The sequence below is a fragment of the Thermobia domestica genome, chromosome 9, assembly GCF_964235325.1.
Source record: "Thermobia domestica chromosome 9, izTheDome1.hap1.1, whole genome shotgun sequence".
Classification (NCBI taxonomy): Eukaryota; Metazoa; Arthropoda; class Insecta; order Zygentoma; family Lepismatidae; genus Thermobia; species Thermobia domestica.
In genome coordinates, this window is record NC_137462.1 from 167,340,294 (window position 1) to 167,360,968 (window position 20,675).

At 34.3% G+C, this 20,675-nt stretch overlaps 1 protein-coding gene across 4 annotated transcripts in view; it reads left to right on the top strand.

Annotated features, from left to right (window-relative positions):
* The window catches only part of LOC145695183 (uncharacterized), a 203,868-nt gene that overhangs the window by 130,336 nt on the left and 52,857 nt on the right, over nt 1-20,675 (top strand). For all 4 annotated transcript variants that reach the window (XM_081772153.1, XM_081772152.1, XM_081772150.1 and 1 more), the window contains exons 4-6: nt 1,126-1,326; nt 13,675-13,857; nt 18,534-19,025. In XM_081772153.1, coding sequence (XP_081628279.1) covers nt 1,126-1,326; nt 13,675-13,857; nt 18,534-19,025 — 876 coding nt within the window. The remainder of the gene's footprint in view (nt 1-1,125; nt 1,327-13,674; nt 13,858-18,533; nt 19,026-20,675) is intronic.

Here is a 20,675-nt window from a genome sequence, read left to right on the forward strand (position 1 = left end):
TTACAAGGGGAGTATCAATGAGCTCATATCGAAACCTACCGTAAAATTTCACTCAGAGGAAGGAAGTCCTATAGAAAGACCACACACAAAAAAGCAGCTGCGTTTTTGAAGTGGAATTAACCAAAATGGTAGATTGAAATGTCGCGTATCCATGTCGACAATTGCACAATACGTTTAGATATGTCTATAACTTTTTACCAAACGCAAGTATCTTAAAACTATTGCTACCATTGTTTTTCTGCTTAAATTCTAGCCCAAAATCATATATCATATTGCCATATTCCTATCTACAAAACTTGACCTGCATTCAAGATGGCGGATTTCAAGATGGCTGCCGTCAATGTTCACCTTACCGTACGACTTTCCCTGAGGTATAGTATGTACCCACATTGTTGTTATTAACTTTTTATTATTAACAGGCCGTTTACAAGGGGTGGTACTGAACGTATTGTGCAATTGTCGACATGGATACGCGACATTTCAATCTGCCATTTTGGTTAATTCCACTTCAAAACCGCACTGCTTTTTTGTGTGGTCTTTCTCTGGGACTTCCGTCCTCTGAGTGAAATTTTACGGTAGGTTTCGATATGAGCTCATTGATACTTCCCTTGTTAGTTATATCGTCAAATATTACGAATATTTTCTTGAATACGGTTGACGAAAACACGAATGCTTACTCTCTAGTGACTCAAGCATATATTTTCGTGTTTAATAAAGGCAGTGACTCAGTGTAAGAGCATATGTCAGGTGTGAGGGTCTCGTGGTTTGATCCCACACCGTATGACCTTGTAGTGAACAAATAGTTTCTGTGGGTTTCCTCTGAGTATTTCTATTTCTACCAAGTTTTTTGATAATCATTTTCCTTCATTAACCATAAATGTCCTTCAGCATAACAGGTATAATCGTTGAACGTTAAACTAAAGATTTCATTTCGCGTATAATAATTAAAAAAAGGTAAATATGAATTATCATTTACTTTTCGCTTTTGCTGCTTATTATTTCATTGTAATTAAATTAAAGTAAAAAATGAGTTGCAAACTTGAAAGTTACTAAGCTTATAATTAATTTTCATTGTAGTTAATTTGATTTTTTTTTGTCATGTATTTTTAATGAATGTATGTTCAGCAATTTGTAGTTGGTGTGGAAGTGGATCATGTGTTTATCCCAATATATGTGTATGTGAGAATGGAACGCTCTCTGCTTATTGCAACTCAGGATCTTGTCGTACATATGGATGCCATCAGCAGTGCCTAGATACTTATTGGGGACCAAGATGCTCATGTTTTCGTGGATTTCATCTACAGCATAATAATATTGGTTGCGAAGGTATTTATAATAGGTTAACTCATTAATTATATATATTAGGTGAAATATTAAATTTATTATTGACTTTTGTCTTCTGTTTGTAACTGCATAAAAAATCTATTTTCTGTATATATATATATATATATATATATATATATATATAAGAGGTTGTAAAAATGGCTCTCACAGCTGCAGAGCGTTATTCTACAAGTCAAAGCAAAAAAATATATATAATTGTATACTTTTCGGGTCTTCGTTTGGAGACGCAAATTCCACGATGTGTCATCATCGCAGATAAAGAACCAGAGGGTAGAATTATCAATCTATGAAATAGTTACATCACTTCTTTCCAGATAACAGTTAAAGTCGGTAGACGTTGACAGAGCACTACGTATTAGCGTAACAATCGATGTAATTATTTGATGGATTTGTAGATGCTAATGGCTACAAGTTAATGTGCAACGTTGCCACATACTGAAATTTTTGATTCTCCAATTCTACGCCTACCTATATTTCTAGCCTTACTGTACAAACACACAGAGCCTTTGACTCTTGGACCATTAACCTCAAACTGCGTTTGCCAAAGATAACATATCATCCGAGCAATTTGCTTGTGTTATATAAAGGTAACCAAGAAAGTTCTGATGCCGTTTTATCCACCACCTTCGAACATCGATATGTCACCTAAGAACGTACCTGAAAGATCAAAAATAGTGCCCATCAGCATCGACGACCTTCTGCCAATGTTGTGGAAGGTCATGGATTCTATCGCGGTAAAACGTAGTGGGAAGTGAAGCGAAGAAGGTATCAAGTGCATTTTGCACCTCTACTAGGGATTTGAACTGGCGTCCTCCAAGCAGATTGTCCAAGGAATGGAACAGGTGATAATCGGACGGTGCAATGTCCGGGGAGTATGGCGGATGCAAGTGTTTCCCATCCAAAGTGTAGAATGGTGTCCCGGGTCATCGTAGCCATGTGAGGTTTAACGTTGTCCTGTAACAGGAGGGTTCCTTTGCGATTTAGAAGAGTTGGCTCCAGAATTTTTAGTTTTTCTTGAACACGGCTCAACTGCTGACAGTACACAGTTACATTGATGCTCCGACCAGCTGATAGCAGTTCCCGATGCACAATACCGCGAGCAGTTCACCACACACACAGGAGAACCTTCTGGCGCAGTTTCGGCTGTTTTGGAACGGTTTATGGGATGCTAACCAATGATGATGGCGCCGTGGAGATTCGTACGAGACCCTCTTCTCATCACATGTCAATACCCTGTCCAGAAATGGCTCCTTCCTCAAACGAGACAGCAAAGAAACACAGGTGTCTGTTCGCGTTGCCTTGTGGCCCGGCGTCAAATCATGTGGGACCCATCGACCCAACCAGCGGTGCTTCCCAAGTTGATGGAGGTGCTGCCGAATTGTTTCTCCACTCACACTAAATTGTAGTCTCAGTCCCTCACATGTCTGGCCACTGTTCGCCTCAATTGCTGCCTGAAGATCTTCATTTTGTACATGTGTTGGTCTTCCGGCGCGTGGTGTGTCTTCGAGTGTTTCGTCACCGTCCTTAAACTTGTTCAACCGTCGCTGCACTGTCCGCGTAATCACGACACCCTCACCAAAGACCTGGCATATCTTCCGCCCCGCTGCAGCGGCGTTTGACCCCAATTTGAATTCGTACAGCATACACGTTTTTATGACGCTCTGTGGAGGTCCCATGTTCACTCTGTCCTTACGTAAGTTCACGGTGTAACTGAACTGCCACAACCAGACTGGCCTTCGCTTTATGTCCATTCGCATTCAATTCACGGTGTGAGGGCCAATTGAACACAGACCTCCACAAAAAGCGACAGAACTTTCTTGGTTACCTGTATATTATTAACATTCTACTAGTTTCGTGAATACTTTTCGGCGTGTTAACGTAAGAGCGGTGCTCTTTTCGGTTTGCTTCCATGTTTGAGATTAATGATTAAGGTGAACAGATTATGATAAGATTATACTATGGTGCTGTTGTGCTATGTTGATTAGACTCTTTTGGTATATGTGTTTGTGAATAAAAACATTGCATAATGTTTCTTATTTAATAAGAAAATGTGGGAAATGTGATTCTTTTGTGCAAAAGACAAGACAATATATCCTGTTTCATAAAAGTGCAGTAGATGTATCTAGTTCACTTTCTAGGTCGAGCAGTGGCGTAACAATGACCTTTGGTGCCCCTAGGCATGGCGCACCCCTCATCCATCGAATAAGCCTCATACATGGCCACCTATAACTTATGCGTACGCGCAGAGACATCCATAAACCGATAATTATCAGTGAGAGGGTATTAACTGTTTTTATATCGTTGTGGTATGTCTTTTAAAAGTAAACTGGTCAGAGTGCTCTGTTCATTAAAGATATATTCAAGCAAAAGTCGTACTTTCTTTTTTCCAGTGATAGTGTAAATAAACAGTGATGTATCAACTAGTATTACCGAAAGAATTTCAATTGAGTATATATAGTATGTTACGATTTTACATAATTATAAAATAAATAATCGGCTGTTTAGCATTAGCAGTTTTCTATTTTCAGTTTTTTTTTTTTTTTTAAATCGACAAATTGTATACGAAATAAGAAGCGTTCTTTTCTCACTTTTGCTTCTGCAAATTCTTTTATCAGATCAGAGATGTACAATTCATGAGTTTTTTTCGCTCAATACTTAATATTGTCACACCCGAAAGGCGTTCTTGGGTCATACTGTTTCTGAGATTGTCTTGATCAATTTTAACTTAGAGAATGATCGATCCTGAGCAGTTGCAACTGTAACAGGAAGAATTACGTATAAACAAAGCGTAGTCACCAGATTTGGAAATGCTGAGCTGAGATCAGATTCGGTAATAAAATGAAGAATCTCTTCGTGGTTTGAAAGATTTCGTGGGAAGTCTGTCTTGTAAAGTGTCTCTGAAAGTCAACACTTCTCGTTGAAAGTCACTGGATAAATCGTCTGCATACAGAAGCACAAAATCATAAGACCACTCGGTGACCTCTTCTTCAGGAGTGGCTCGTAACATTGACGGGCATTAGAACGAAAATCTTTCACAAAGTTCCCTCATTCCTTCGAAGCGTACTTAATGAAATACTCCACTGCTGTTGCTATTATACAAATTTATCGCTACGAGTGATTCACTGAAAGCAAAAACAGAAGGCTGCCAGTCTGCCACAGCCCACATACAACATCCCAAATTTGACTAGTTTCGGGCAGTGTTGCCAACATGAGATTTTTCTTTCCGCTAAAACACGGCTAAAAATCCGCTAATTAAAAAAAAAGTAACCATGTTTACAAAAATAGTGTAAGTGGTATCGCAATCGGTATTTTAAAAAATCAGCTAAATACTGTATTACTGTCCAATAATGTTGAGATTAGAGCCAAAATAGGCCAGTATCCTCCTCACCCATTTAACAATACTTCAGCTTAGTTCGTATCAGGAGCGGACGAAGACAAAATTTTCACCCGGCCAAAGTGTCTTTTTGGCGCCCCCACTTACATAGTTCTAGCCTATATTTTATTACATTGATATTAGCAAATGCGCCCCAAAATTTATTTTGGGGTGCTTGTTTGGGCGCCCCCTGACGTTGGCGTCCGGATAGTTGCCCGGTTTGTCCGACGCTTGGTGCTTGTTCTTGGTTATTTTTAACCGCGGTACGTGGCAATTGTGCCGTGCCTCTTAATCGGCAACACTTTTTAATTCGTTTTAATCCAGATCCTAACAGGTCATAGAATTCATCATTATTGTTGAAAGCCTGTTGCGCAGGGGAATTTTATTCAAAGTTAGTAGGCTAAGCTCAGTACATGTACCTAGGTATTATGGAACTGATGTATTAATACTGTAGGATTAATTTCTTAATCATGCAGTGCTATAACTTCGACGAGTTTACAGTAATGCCGATAATTTGATACGCAAATGTAATAAACTGGGAGCGAAGTGTGTAGGAATTTTTATTCTTACCATGTTCGGAAATGAAGACCGCGAAAACTTGGGGCTCTATTTATATAATTTGCGTGTTTTTTTATTAAAAATCTGGAGCGCCCTTAATATACCGAAACACCCTGCGCCCGTAGGCAATGGCTACCCTGTCTACCCTATTGCTATGCCACTGAGGTCGAGTTCTTAATATGAATATACACTCATCTCTCGTTTGAATGGACTAAAAGGGGGCAATAGCGGCCCGATGTTTCCGATTGACTGTAAATTCCGACATTAAGTGTACAGTTGGTAATATCCATAAGAAATTACGAAAGAAAGATAAACAATTCAGTACAGTACTTTTAATCAAGCACTGTATACGATCTGATATTGCCCTCCCCGCTGATCTAGTGGCTAGCGCGTGAATCCTAGGTACACTTGATACCCGCGTTTGATTTCCAGTGGGAAAGTTAAAAAAAAAAAATCACAATTATTCACATTCATTAATCATCCGTCAACTTTAGCCTAAAGATCATAACTGTGACATTAAACTAATAAATTTCATTTCATTTTATTTCAATTTGACTGTAAAATACCTGTACATTATAAATATACACTATAATACATAAATTCAGCATTTTTAGTTTAAAATCAGAACATTCAGAATTTAATACTTCAGATTTTGTCCGTTGCTTTCGAAGTCCGTTAAATCTAAGGATGAGTTTATTTGGTTTTACGTAATATTTCCTGTTTATTTTTATATTAATAAAAATATATCAAACAAATTCCACGTTTCTAATTACTCAAAGTGTATCTCATAGCATTCAACAATTACGTTTAATCACTATCTAGAACCCCTCCTCCTCCCAAGCAAACAGTGGATAATACTTGGATCATTTCTATATTCTTGAATATCACTTGTAAATCTGTAGGTGTTTTATGTTAGTGATTTTAATTTATTACTCAATCAAATAGTGTAGGCGTCATTGATTTGTACTTCAGCTTTTATATTATTACTTCTGTTGACTTATAACTGTATTGCAAGTTGAATTTCTTAGGTCCTCAACAAGTAGAATGAATGTATTTTAATCTCTGTGATATTCAAACGCTTTATAACTATATTTCGATCCTTACGAACTCTTATTTAAACGCTTTTTACTTGTTTATAGAATTCTTCGCAATGCTCTTTCGATTCTTTTCAGGATGCTGTAACTTCTGTAATATCCAACCATCTGAAGCCATATTCACTTCTTTCCAATGACACTGAGTCTTTCGTGATCTGAAGATCATTCTACTTTCTTCTTTCGTTAGCTATTTCCAACAGGTAAGTCTTGTATCTAATATTTCATGTACACTCCCATTGACATTTGGCTATTTTTACTATTCATATAGTCGGCTAATGCACTGCACATCTACTTCTGCTCTTCTCAAGATACCCTTATGTTTTCTCTTTCTTCCTTTTTCATTTCTAACTATAACAGTTTGCGGATTTCATAACAATATTCAATTGACAAAAGTAAAAGAAAACAAAGTGTGGTTAGTGAATGTTAAAGAGAACGGTATATAGTAGGCATTGAGAGTAGTTTATGGAGATTGAATTAGAAATATACTATTGATGAATGGCTTGAAATCTTTATTATTATTATTTATTATTATTATTATTATTATTATTATTATTATTATTATTATTATTATTATTATTATATGAGCTATCTTAATTATATTGTTTCAAAAGTGAACTTTTTGAACTATGAAGTAGTGATTATTAGTGATTTTAATATATCTAAAATTGACTGGACGAATAGAAATTTTTCAAATGATATAAACTATTATTCTAAAATCAAGGCTAAAATTCTATTTAATTTCTTAGATGATATGAATTTTAACGTTGATTCTGGGACGTCTGATCTCGATTTAATTTTATACAATACCTATGTTCAATCTAGTAATTCTGTAGCATCTCTGGTTCCGCCTGATCAGTATCACGATCCCATTGAAATGATTGTTAAATTACCATCTCTAATACAGAAGATACCAAGTGATAGCTTTTTGTTATATCAAAAGGGTGATTATCTTTCTTTATATAAAGAAGTCCAAGGGCTTCCCTGGGCCAATATTTTGCTGAATCAAGATATTGACATTGTTGCTCAAAATATTAATGATGTTATATTGAATGCAATTAAGAATAATGTTCCTTTAGTAATCAAATCAATTTCCAAATATCCGAGATGGTATTCTCGTAATTTAATTTATTTGCTCAATAAAAAGAATAATGCTCACAAGAAGTATAAAAGAACCCAATCTTTTCAAGATTATAATGTATTTGCTAAATATCGTTCTGATTTTGAGAAGCAATTTACTATTGATAAAACTAAATATTATAGTAAAATTGAGAATAGCTTAAAAAATAATCCTAAAAGATTTTGGAAGTATACGAATAACAAAATAAATGCTAAAGATGGACATAAGGCAATATTAGATGGACATAAGGCCTCTCTATCCTCGATTGTTATCTAAAGCTATAGCCAAGCATTTTGTAGCTGTTTATCATAAAGATGAAATTAATGTGAATGACTATAATGATACTTTTATGGCCAGTCAATTTTGTAGTGATCGAATATCTTTTTCTACTAAACAGGTACTTAATGTTATTAAAACTTTAAATGTTAAAGCTTCTGTAGGTCTTGATCAAATTCCGATTTTTATAATTAAAGGTATATCTGAAATAATTGCACCAATTTTGATATCATTGTTTAATTAAAGTTTAGCATCTCATTTTTATCCTAATGTATGGAAAACTGTTGTTGTAACTCCAATTCCGAAAACTGATGGAATCTGATAACTGATTACAGACCTATCTCTATTCTTGATGTAATACCTAAAATTTTTGATTAACTTATTTACAATTATCTGTATAGCTCCGTCGAACATTGTATTATTTCTGAACTGTATGGTTTTATGAAGGGTAAATCAACTGAACTAAATTTGAATAAATTTTTGATATTGGTTTCTCCCGTTGTTCATAATCGTGGTCAAGTTGGTACAATCTATTTTGACTTTGCTAAAGCTTTTGACAAAATATCTCATTATATTCTTTTTAAGAAACTTGATTCTTTTGAAATTCCTAAATCTTTGATACTTTGGTACGCCTCCTACTTGCTTGATCGTAAATTTGTAGTTAGATATATGGGTTGCAAGTCATCTTGTACAAGATTTCTTCGGGTGTTCCTCAAGAATCCAATTTGAGTCCACTATTGTTGATAATATATGTCAATTACATCGGTAAATATTTGAAGTATCCCTTTTTACTCTACGCAAATGATTTGAAGATCTTCTCCGAAATAGTAAGTAATCATAATCATAAGTAATCATAATATTAATTCAGTTTATCAATGATCCATACAAAATTTACTTCCCTTGAACATGAACAAAATAAAAATTTTATCGTTCCTAGAGGAAAACGAATATATCCTATTTTTCATACTCAATAAATCAGCATATAATTCAAGCTGTTTTAATCAATAAAAACCTAGGTGTTATGTTGGATTACAAGTTATTATTTGATCATCATATTTCTACCATCGTATCTAAAGCTAGAAGGAATCTGGGACTTATCAGTTGGGTTGCCAAAGATTTTAGACATTGCAGCATGTAAAATCTTATATTGTGCATATGTACGATCTCATTTGGAATTTGTTAGTTTAATTTGGAATCGTAATCTTACTAGTATCACTCAAGTTCTTGAGTCAGTCCAGATTTCTTTCTTAGCTTGGCTAAAATATAAATTCAAATTACATGAGATGACTAATAGGGAGATTCTTGGTAAGCTTGATTTACTAGTTCTTGAAGTTAGGCGCAATCTAAGACAAATAAGATTTATTCATGATATAATACATGCTAGAGTGAATTTAATTGAATATTTAAATATTAAAGTTCCTCCGTATAATTCTAGGGTTTACCGATCTATACTATGTAACAATAAATTGGTTGATTCTCCACTATTTATTAATGTTGACAATATTAATTAAAAAATCTCTCAAAATTGATCTATTTGATCCAAATTTTTCTTTACTTAAAAAACAATATTTGGAAATTTTTACCTAGTAGATGTATAAAATTCGCCTTGGTTTGATATATTGTCTATTGAATTCTTATCGTCTTTGTTTTATGTACCTTGTTTATATCTGTTTATGTGTTTTCTTATATATTTTCTTTGTAATTTGTTCATTTTTATTATGTTCATTATATTTTACTTCTTAATAATACATCATGGTCGATTCAATAGCTATTTAATCGAGGTTATGTTATAACTTCACTTTACAATTTAGCTTGTATCAAACTCATGTGCTAATCCTTTATTTTGTATTTGGTCGAGATGATTTCATGTATTTTTAATTTATTTATTTTGTTTTATTTGTATTTTCTTTGTAATCTTTCATTGTATATTATTATACATTATGACCATTTTTGCTTCGGCTTTGGTCTTTACTATTAATAAATTCAAATTCAAATAATAATAATAATAATAATAATAATAATAATAATAATAATAATAATAATAATAATAATAATAATAATAATAATAATAATAATAATAATAATTATTATTATTATTATTATTATTATTATTATTATTATTATTATTATTATTATTATTATTATTATTATTATTATTATTATTATTATTATCTAATGCGCATAATATTCGACAACTGTTGAATTTATTTCCATACATATTATACAGCATTGTTGATTTCGTGAACAACCTACGCTTGAAGTAAGGACGCTTTGTCGCTAAGTGTTATTTTGCATACTTAGAGTGTCCTCATGCTCAGTAGACTTTACAAGAGTGTTAGTTACAAAGAAATGCGTTTTTAAGGTGTTTTCTGAGATTGGTATTTTCTAAATATATGTTGTCCCCTTGAACATTCAGCGTATAATTGAAGACAAACAAATTCTCTAGAGCTGACCATACCATTACGCAATTCTCACTGCCTATATGAAAGACCTGAATGTCTTTGGCGTTCTTTTTCTCAAGAAATACATGTTGTCCTAAGTCGATGATCTCTTTCCCGTTATTGTCTTAATGTAGAAATTATCAACATTATTTTCTGATCTCAGCGTGACAACCCTTAGAGATCGGAGCAAGTCTCTTTTTCAAGTAAAAGTATCCTTTGTGGGGGAAAGTGCCTGTATCAGTCTCTATGATTGAAACACAAGTCTACTAGGTTTCTTCTTACTAATCTATGTTTATTCAAATTGTTTGGATCGTAGCCAATGTATTGGAGAATGTCAGTGATTGGATAAAAAAAAAAAAAAAAGTGTAATGATTATGATGAATAGAAGACAACATAATACAAGGTGAATATAGTCAATGTGTGCGCAAGTTGGTAGGATTTCTGTCTCCCAGGAGGAAGGTTGGTAGGAAGACCCTTCTTTGTCTCTCTTACCTTTTTTGTTTACTATAATTGAGTTGTTATTCAGCTTTCTTTACAGATATGTTTAGAAATTAAAAACAACTTTAATAATTTGTCAAAAATTGGAAGATATGCAGATGCATTTCTTTTATTTCTTTATTTTTTTTTTCAGTTACATTTTTTAACCTCTCAAGGACTGAGGGTTAATTTGTGTAGTATCTTATCAGAGATTGGTTAGTCTATAAGTCTTCTTTCTTACATAGTCTACAAAGTAGCTAAGGCGCTCCGATCCCTGAACCCTAGAAAGAAATTGTAGGAGACTGATAAATGTACTTCATCAACCATAAATACGTTCAAAGAAAAATAATAATAATGGATTAGAAAAATAATATTTTAATATTATTAATGTATAATATTATTATTTTTTTAAAAAAACTCGTAACAGGATAATTATTAAGGATATGCATACGTATCATTAAATAACATAATTATAGAAGATAACAGTTTTTCCAAGTAAAAACAATAGTGCACTCACGTGATTATGTAAATCCTACTGTATTAGTTGAAGACATGAAATCCAGTAGGACCAGAGGTTCATATGATTTTTCTATTTACTGATTGTAATCAAATTATAAATAACTGGACAAGTTTTTGTTTTAATCTGTTCTCAGTTAGGTGGTGTGACATTGGATTTAGGTAGAATATTTATAAGCAAAGACAACCAATAAAATTACAAACTGATATTTGTTTATTAAAGTTTAGTGTCCCTTTCCGGCACCGTGGCTGAGGCTATGTGAGATGTGGACCTACAGTTTAAGGTGGAATCCGAACCACTGTAATGCGTTCAAATGTTCTCCCACTGAGAATCGAAGAACTAGGAACACCGTGCACCAAAGGCGCGCGCGTCAGTCGCTATACCACTGGGTAGTGCACAACAAACTAATATTATATAGAGCTGTAGTTTTTACTATATAATTATGAAAGTTCATGAAATTATTATATTTTCAATTTTTTTTTAAAGGAAAATATGTGTTTACGTCAGTGAACTGTGAGGTACACTTTTTCTTTCTCCAAATCTCATAGATCGTTCAAAAAATTACACTGAACTCCGAATTTTCTCTGATAATGTTCAGCATTGTATATTGAAAATGCTTTATCTAAATTCTTCTTCAAGTTGTTCTTTTTAAAGAAATCAATAAATATTTAAACAAAATCATCCCAGTAATTTTTGAGGTAATTACGCATATCATCATATGTTTAGATACATGTGCGTGTAGAAAATAAAACGCTTCAGCTTTCCTCAAAGCGCAAATTAGATCGTTAATTAAAGCGGATATAATACGTTTTAAAGGAAATTATTGACTTCCACTTAGGAAGTTGCTACTCGTATCTTAGATCTATTGTTTATGCATCAGTCTTTAGAATGGATCGGGGTTTTGAATGACACCATTCGCATTTGTCACAATCCAGAAAATCGGGAAAAATTCGGAAAATTTCCCGAGAATACTTTTTTTTTTTTCAAATTTGGGTCCTATACTGAGGCATCAAGTTCAGGTATGTACACAAAATATATATATCGAAAAACACTAGATTAAAAATATTCTTAAACTGTATTGTGACATTATAAAAAGAAAATTAAAAATCACTTAGAAGTTCATGCTCGTACCCCACTAATGTTTTATTCGTCATTTCCGGTGGGAGCTCATGTGGTTCGGATCCCATGTTAAGCTGTAGATCCACATCTCATTTAGCCTTGCTATTGAAAGGGACGTTAAACTCAAACATCTAAATCTAAATCTTGTACGCCATTGTCCTGAGAATGAATCAGGCTTTCGAATGTCATCATTTGCATGTCAATCCGTAAATTCGGTAGAAATTCTGGAAATTTTTCACAGAAAACTTTTTTATTTAAACACCTATATTTAGACCCAAGGTTCCTACATGAAAAGGTATTAAGAAAAATGACATATCTAGGATATGTATGGGAAGGGGATGAAGTTAAGAGGGTGGCTTTATTTATCATGCATGTTTCACCCTTTCATGCATGTTTCTCCCTACGAAAATAGAACCCGGGAGCACATGTACCAAAGGCACATGTACTACCCACTCGATCATGGAGAAGACGTTTTCATTCTTCGAGTGAAAATTTATCTGAATTGTCTCCTGGCTGAAACTCGACAAAATAATTTGTGTCAACCGATAAACAAATATTTAAAACACAAACGCAATCATGTAAACTTGCAAGATATTGCGCAATTCTCTAAACTGTCAATCCTAAACAAATCTATTAGTCATTGACATCGTCATTCCCGCCTTTTACAGGTTGCACTATTTTATAATGAAATCGAATAAGAAGCAATCAATTCTTATACAGTCTCTTTACTGAATTGACGATTGTGCTATGTTGTTCTAGCATTGGCAATTTCCATTCATATATTGCTATTCACAGTACTTCATTATTAAAATACGTTCGAAATAAAATACACAGACATACACATACATACATACAAAAGAAGTCATTTTTGAAGGGGACAAGAGTAAAGTAGTTCGTAGACTCTAATAGACTAATTCGTATTCTGACTAATAAAAGGGGTTCCCACTTGAAGGAATTTTGACAAATGACTTCTTTTTAGTTTTTTTTTTTGTTTGAGGACCCACGATTATGTCCTTTAGGCTAAAGGAAATGGATGATTAATGAAAATAATTATGAAATCAAATTTTATGCTATGTTGTCGACCCCTGAACCACATGCACAAAAGGTGCACGCACTAGGCACTAGACAACCGAGAAGGACTTGAGAAAAAGTTGGGGAAACGCTGATCTGTTTTGGATTTAAGTTTAATGTCCCTTTCAGCAACGAGGCAATGTAAAACGTGGACCTACAGCTTAACACGGGATCCGAACCACATAAGCTCCCGCCGGGAATCAAGGCTAACTCAATATTAGTTTAGTGAATATACTGATAATATATGACAGCTAATAATATACATATTTTGTAATAATTTCTTACAGATGCTAATGAATGTGCGTTGAGTCATTCGGTGTGTTCAAGTGGAGTCTGTATAAATACAATAGGATCATTTATTTGTCGATGTTCAACAGGCTATCAGCTCATTGGAAGTACTTGTGTTGATGTGGATGAATGCAGCATGCGCATCAACCATGACTGTGATCAAGTATGTGTCAATACTCCAGGTATGTTACGCAATTTATAATAACTTCGGCATTTACGAGGGTCGTTCGAAAAGTAACCTGCGATTGGTTAAGAAAGAAATACCAAAGTAAACAAAAAGAATTTATTATATATACATATTTCAAAACTCCTTCTTTACTCTATTTTTTAATATAGTTTCCGTAAATATTCAAGCACTTATATCTTTGCACTAGCTTAGAAATTCCACCAGCATAAAAATCTCCCGCCTGTGCCTCGAGACAGCCTGTAACCGCATCTTAGGTGACGTTTCTTTACAATAACACAGTCCTGGAAATTTCTGGAAATTCATCGGAAAGCTCCAAGATTGTGAAATGTCGATTTTCACCAATTTTCTCCATGAATTTTCTGAACGAGTTCATCAGTGACCACTGATGGCCTGCTACTCCTCTCTTCGTCATGAATAATTGTTCATCTGCTTTTAAATGAAGGGACCCATTCACGAACAACTCCTTCACTCATCACACTTGGTCCATACACAGCACAGAGTTACCGATGAAAAGCTGCTGCCGAATATTGTTTTGCTGTAAGAAAACGTATAACAGCTCGCATCTCGCACTTCGGGGTTTTCTGTTGCAGCACACATTTTGAGACGCTACAAAAGCAGAACCAGTGATCAGAAAACCTTCAATCTACCACGGCTGGATGCAGAGTTATCTACCGCACACGTCTGTGCAAAGATGGTAGCGCTGCCTCCACTACTTCAAGCATAGTGACCAATCGCAGGTTACTTTCCGAATGCGCCTCGTTTTTAATTGGGAAAAGAATAAAAAGAATTTAAATTAATTTAATTGCTTTGTTGGGATAGAAAGTTGGTTCAACATTTCTATTTTTGATTTTATTTTTTTTATTTTTTATTTATTTATTTATTTATTTATTTATTTATTTTGTTCTTTTAAAAGTGTTACTTAGAGACGTAGGATTTCCAATATCTAAAGAAAACCTAAATACGATATTTATTTATCTATTAAATAATACATGTTAATATTTTTAAAAAATCGTTCAGCTTCAGATATTTTCTTACAGTATCAGATAGTCTATAAAGTTGTGAGATCTTGACGTATGAGATGGCATTATTCTCCCAAATCTCAGGGTATATGAGTCGTAGCAGGTCAGGCCTAATATCATTTGACAGCTGACAGTTGAAACTAGTAGATGTTCAAAAAATGTTAGAATTCTTGTGATCAGACGTAAGATATTGTGCCGTGGAGATGAGTGAGTTTTATGGAAAACTGCTACATTGTACAATTTTACTTCGATAAAGACGCAAATGCTGCGCAGACCATGAAGAAATTTGTGCTATTTATGGACAAGATATATTATCAAAAGCAACAGCCAAAAGATTATTCAGTCGCTTTCGTTCTGTAAATTTTGATGTCCAAAATGCTCCTTGTCGTGGGGGACCAATTACAGCAAAAGTTGATGATATTTCTGGCAAAAGTCGAGGAAAACCTGTATTTAACCTGTCATGACATCGTCAGTGACTTAAACACACATCACCAAAAATTGTTAAATCATTTGGATAAAGCTCAACGTTTGAGTACCACACGATCTGACTCAAAAACATTTCTTGATCGAATTTCTATCTGCAAATCTCTACTGAATGATAACAAACTTGAGCCATTTCTGAAATGGTTGATCACGAGGATAACCTATTACAACAGTATGGGAAAATGATCGTGGTCGAAGCTAGGAGAACCTCCACAGTCTGTGGCAAAACCCGCATTAACGCCCAGGAAGGCATCGTGCATCGTGAATTCGTCCCGCCGAGTAGAACGATAGATTCGAACCTATACTGTCGACAATTAGCACGAACACGGTTATCAGTTCAAAAGAAACTGCCGGAACTGGTTAACAGAGAGTGTGTCGTATATCACATACATCTTTAACGACCCGTCAGAATTCACTGAGAGATTGTAATGCATTCACTGCATAAACCCGGACCTGGCATTGTCAGACTATCGTTTGTGTCGGTCTCTGCAGAACTCCCTGAATGGTGTTAAGTTAGTTTGAAAAGAGGCCTGTGAAAACCATGTGTCACAATCTTTTGACCAGAAATTACAGAAGTTCCATAGCGACGGAATTATGGTGATGGCAGGTCATCGAACAAAATCGTGTATATGTGATTTCGTAATGGTATTTTCAAATCACAATAAGTATATTCTCAATTTTTACCTCCAAAAGTTCAATTCATTTTAGACAATCTGATATTTCTTAAAAGACAGAATTTTGTTTCAGTTACAAGAGCTTACCATAGTAAACATTAATTCGTATCGTAATTTGGGTTTGTATTAGTTTACGTTTCAAGCCATGTCCTGCTGATTAATGGAAACTAAGCGAAAACAGTCCGTTATTATATGCACCGATGTGGATGTGGTAGCCAATTGTATACTTGAAAGCCTTAACCAATTAGAACTGACATGGCATATAAATACTGAAGCCGATTGTTTCATTGGGGACGAGTGTGGTATGTAAACAAATCTGGACGAAGAGGACGGGCGTGGTTTATAATCCTCATTTGCATTTGTCAGATAAGTCATTCAATACCCAAGATACCAAAAGATTTGGATAGCTTTTAGGATGTCCATTTGTTTGCGTCTCTGAAGATAGACTGATAGCCGTGCCTGAAGGGTTAAATGTACTATAATTGAAAAAAGAAAGAAAAAAAAAGAAAAAAGAAGTTTAAGGAGCATAATGCATGAAGTAGGAAATTTACGAAAGTACCATAAATTAAATATGTAAAGTAGTTATTTCTAACAGGCTAATATGTGATGGTTAAGTATTCCTCTCTCGAAAAGTGGATAGAAAGAAACTTTCGGTGTAAAACAAAGTTAGACGGAAAAAGATAAGAGTGCAATAGTATTGACAGTATAAGAGTAGTTGCGACTCTCACGAGGAGTGTACCTGCAAGGCAATCAGTGTTTTTATTTGGTTGTTACCATTGCTACAAGTCTGTGGTCTTTTCTGTATCTTCTGTACTACTGAAAATAGGATAAACAAGTAACGCCACAAGGTATCCAATAGGAAATGACATATTCACATAAAGAAATAATTACTTTTAAATGTAGATAAGGTGTAGTTCATGTTAGTTAAATGCATGTTGTTAGGTATGAAGTCTTCGTTGGGAAAATGCGTAAAACTCACGAAGGTCTAGACGGCAAGGTGGTTTCTAGTCCCAAGTGTAATGTGTGGCTAGTATATGATTTCTTACTGCTGTTATTTCTGGTATATATTTAATTCTCGGATTGGCTTGCCATTAAGCGACTAATACAAGTATTTAATTAAAAGCGAATAAGGAAAAAGATGAAAATGTAAAATGCTAAGTAATTCGTTTAACCCTAAGTTGTTAATGCAATGTATAAGAAAGATTGTTTTCCTTCAATTGGCTTATACAGTATAAGCCCTAGTGATCCAGAATAGCTTCGGGATTTCCCCCCATAATTCGGTTCCCTAATTGGCAAGTGGCGCTTGTTCTGCCTTCTGCTCTTACTCATTTCGCTCTGTTATATGTTGTGGTGTTAACTGATGCACTCTAATCTTGCGGACAGTTTGCATCCTCAAGGTGTGATGGATTGCACAATTCACTGTAGATTGGACCATAAGTAATCGTTTGGTCATAACACGCAATCATGATGCAGTCTCACAGGCCACCATATCCAGGATCATCTTCAGCACATATCTTGTGAGTTTCTTTGGATGCGATTTCGTTTTTGATGTGGGTTGAGGAGAAAGTTGCTGGGCATAAAGTTTATTTTAACAATAACATTGGCCTGTTCTACGATAAAGTAATTGTCCCAACACTGTTTTACTAAGTGAGTGATCTATGCTTGAGAAAGAGCGCCCTTCGCTACTAACTCTGGGTTCATATACCACAGACTGCCACACCTTGTAGTGAGAGACCAAATTAACTCGTGCAGTTCAATCATTGGGCTGTGGTGTCATCGTCTCTGTAAGATACCAAGATAAGCACTTAAAAATCTACCACTATAAGGATCATAATATATTTTTACAAATACCGGAATACTTGCAGAAAAGGCGAGCATTTTTCTTTACATAATTAAAGCTGAACTACCCTTGTACGATTAGAGAAATGTACATATTTGTAATCGAGTTTATAACAAGTGATCGGATCGTGATGCTAGATATTCATATTTTTAGCGTTTGTAAAAATAGTTAGTAGTATTTTTGTCTGAAATATATGCATTCTCCTGTCCAGTTCCTGTAGACCAGATTGTAAATTTCATCGTAAGTGAAGAATAGAATAACTCAAGATGGCTAAAAGTAAAAATAGTTTATAGTATTTTGAAAATGTTAAAAATGTATGTAAAAATGTATCATCTGTAAAAAAAAAAAAAAAAAAAAAAAAAGGGGGGGGGGGAATGTTTTTTAAAGTGGGCGTGAATTTTGCTGTGGCCGTTTCCGGATAATAACACTGCCATCAGCTGTGAAACGTATTTCAGCATTATTGTTCTAATAGATTTAGAGGTTTCAGTTTTCCAAATACTAAGTGATATAAGAATGTTAACAAGAAAGGCTCAGATGTAATTTACAGTAATAATATTTCTTATGGAATTGATTATAATTATCTTTAAATTATTTGATTTAACTATGTTTGTGAAATGTATATAGGCTTTTAAGTAAGGATTTTTATTTTTGCTAGGTAGTTATCGATGTAGTTGCTACAAAGGGTATATGATATCTCCTGACACCAACTCATGTATGGATTTTAATGAGTGCGAATTACACGTCTGTTCACATATATGCATTAATACTCATGGAACATACATATGTAGATGCCCAAAGAACATGAAACTAAATCCAGACCAACGGACTTGCCATGAAGATATAGCTCTTCCTCAAATGGATAAGCAAGATAATGAGTTTTTATTACATACATATCCTGTACCACACAAAGAAGATATGAATATGTGGTCGAGAGACTTAAATGTGCCAAAGAATAATACACTGAGACCTAGAGAATGGTTTTCTCGCTATCAATCACCGCAAAGTAATCTCTTTCTGTTACAAGACAAAAGTCATGGCTTAAGTTATCGTAAAGATTCATGTAATATAAAATGTTTAAACGGAGGAATTTGCAAAAATGGAATTTGTAGTTGTGCTGCTGGATTTATTGGGTCTTCTTGTGAAGAAGGTAGGTGTTTGTATTATTATTATTATTATTATTACTCGAACATCGAGGCTGACATTTATAAAACACACACGCACATACACACTGGGTTGAAACTTACCTAGTTATAGAAGCTGTAGGTTAGGGCACATATTCATAATAGAAGTAGCTTCCTCCGTATTCGTTACTTCCTCTCCTTCCTCTCTGGGAACGTTATCAGCACCATTTTTATTATTGCGTCACCGGATCTTTACCTTTGTATTTATTGTAAGTTTTGTTTTCTTTTAAAGCTTCCATCACACTAACAGCACAACTAAGACGGGCGAGGCAATGTACATCCAAAGTATCTTAGTGTTGGATGCCATAGACGTGATATTATGTATTTCGAATAGGTAGAAACAAAGTTATAAGACGTTGATTTTTTTCGAAAGGCTTTATGGCTTAAAATGGCAATTTGTACCTAGGTAGATGTTTAAAAGAATCGTCGTTTTCCTTTGCTTTTGTATCATTATAGTAATATCTTTTGGTAGGTGCAATTACAAGTTTTCGCAATTACATAATTTTATGCAAAGTTGTAAGTTTTACTAATGATCATCATATCTCCGGATTGAGGTATCAAATTGATGTAGACGACAAAATGATTAGTTCGTCTATTGGATTGATTTGATTTGATTTTGAGTTTTGCATCTCTTTCAGCAGCGAGGCTATATGAGACGTGGACCTACAGCTCAATATGGGACTTGAACCACATGAGCTCCTACGGGAAGCGAACCCGGGTATCCCACGCCAAAGGTGCGTACGCTAATTACTTTGTTACGAGGAAGCTCTATTCGTCTACTGGAAGCCATAAGGGCATTGATATGATACTTATCTAAGAGCTTTTTCTCCTCGCTTTCGAAAAAAGTCAAATTTCGTTTTTATTTATTCGAAATACGTCATATCATGACCATGATATCCAACACTAAGATATTTTGGATATTACGACACTAAGGTACTTTGGATGTGCATTGCCCTGTCCGTGTCAGCTGTGTCTGATACTGTAGCGTCCTTAGTTTGCAACATTGAATAGTAAACGTGATATTCTAAGTTTTCGTTAACATATAGATTTGAAATATGTAATAAACTGACGTAGTGCCATTTGGAAAAATGCAAATTTATGTTAGGTTAGTAATACTGTTTATATGTTGGTATAGGCGAGTATGTTATATGATTTCTCCTTATTGATATTTGCTTTGTACAAAATTTCAGCGTCTTTTATTTCTTAGTTTAGAAGTTATATAGTTATCTCAAGTTAAAAAACTCATCCGGTATATTATCATCAAGGTGGATCATTGTTATTATATCGCTATATTTAAAACTATTGTATTTTCATTTTCAGCTATTCTGTATCCAAGCATTAAGCTACATTTCTTGAAGCTTTCGCAGTTTTACTAAAATCTTAATTTTTTGTAGCGACAAACATAATTTTCCACTAATTTTTTAAAGAGAAATCCTTCATTCACGCGCTAAAATGTAAACCAGGTACATGTTCATATTTACAATTATTGAAATTCATATTTTATAAGTTATTAAAGTCTTTCGCATTTCTCGGAAAAAAAAATCATTTTAAATCTTGGTTTGTAGTTTATTCATTGGCTTTAGGGATGCATTCAAGTCGAGTCGAGTCGAGATTTA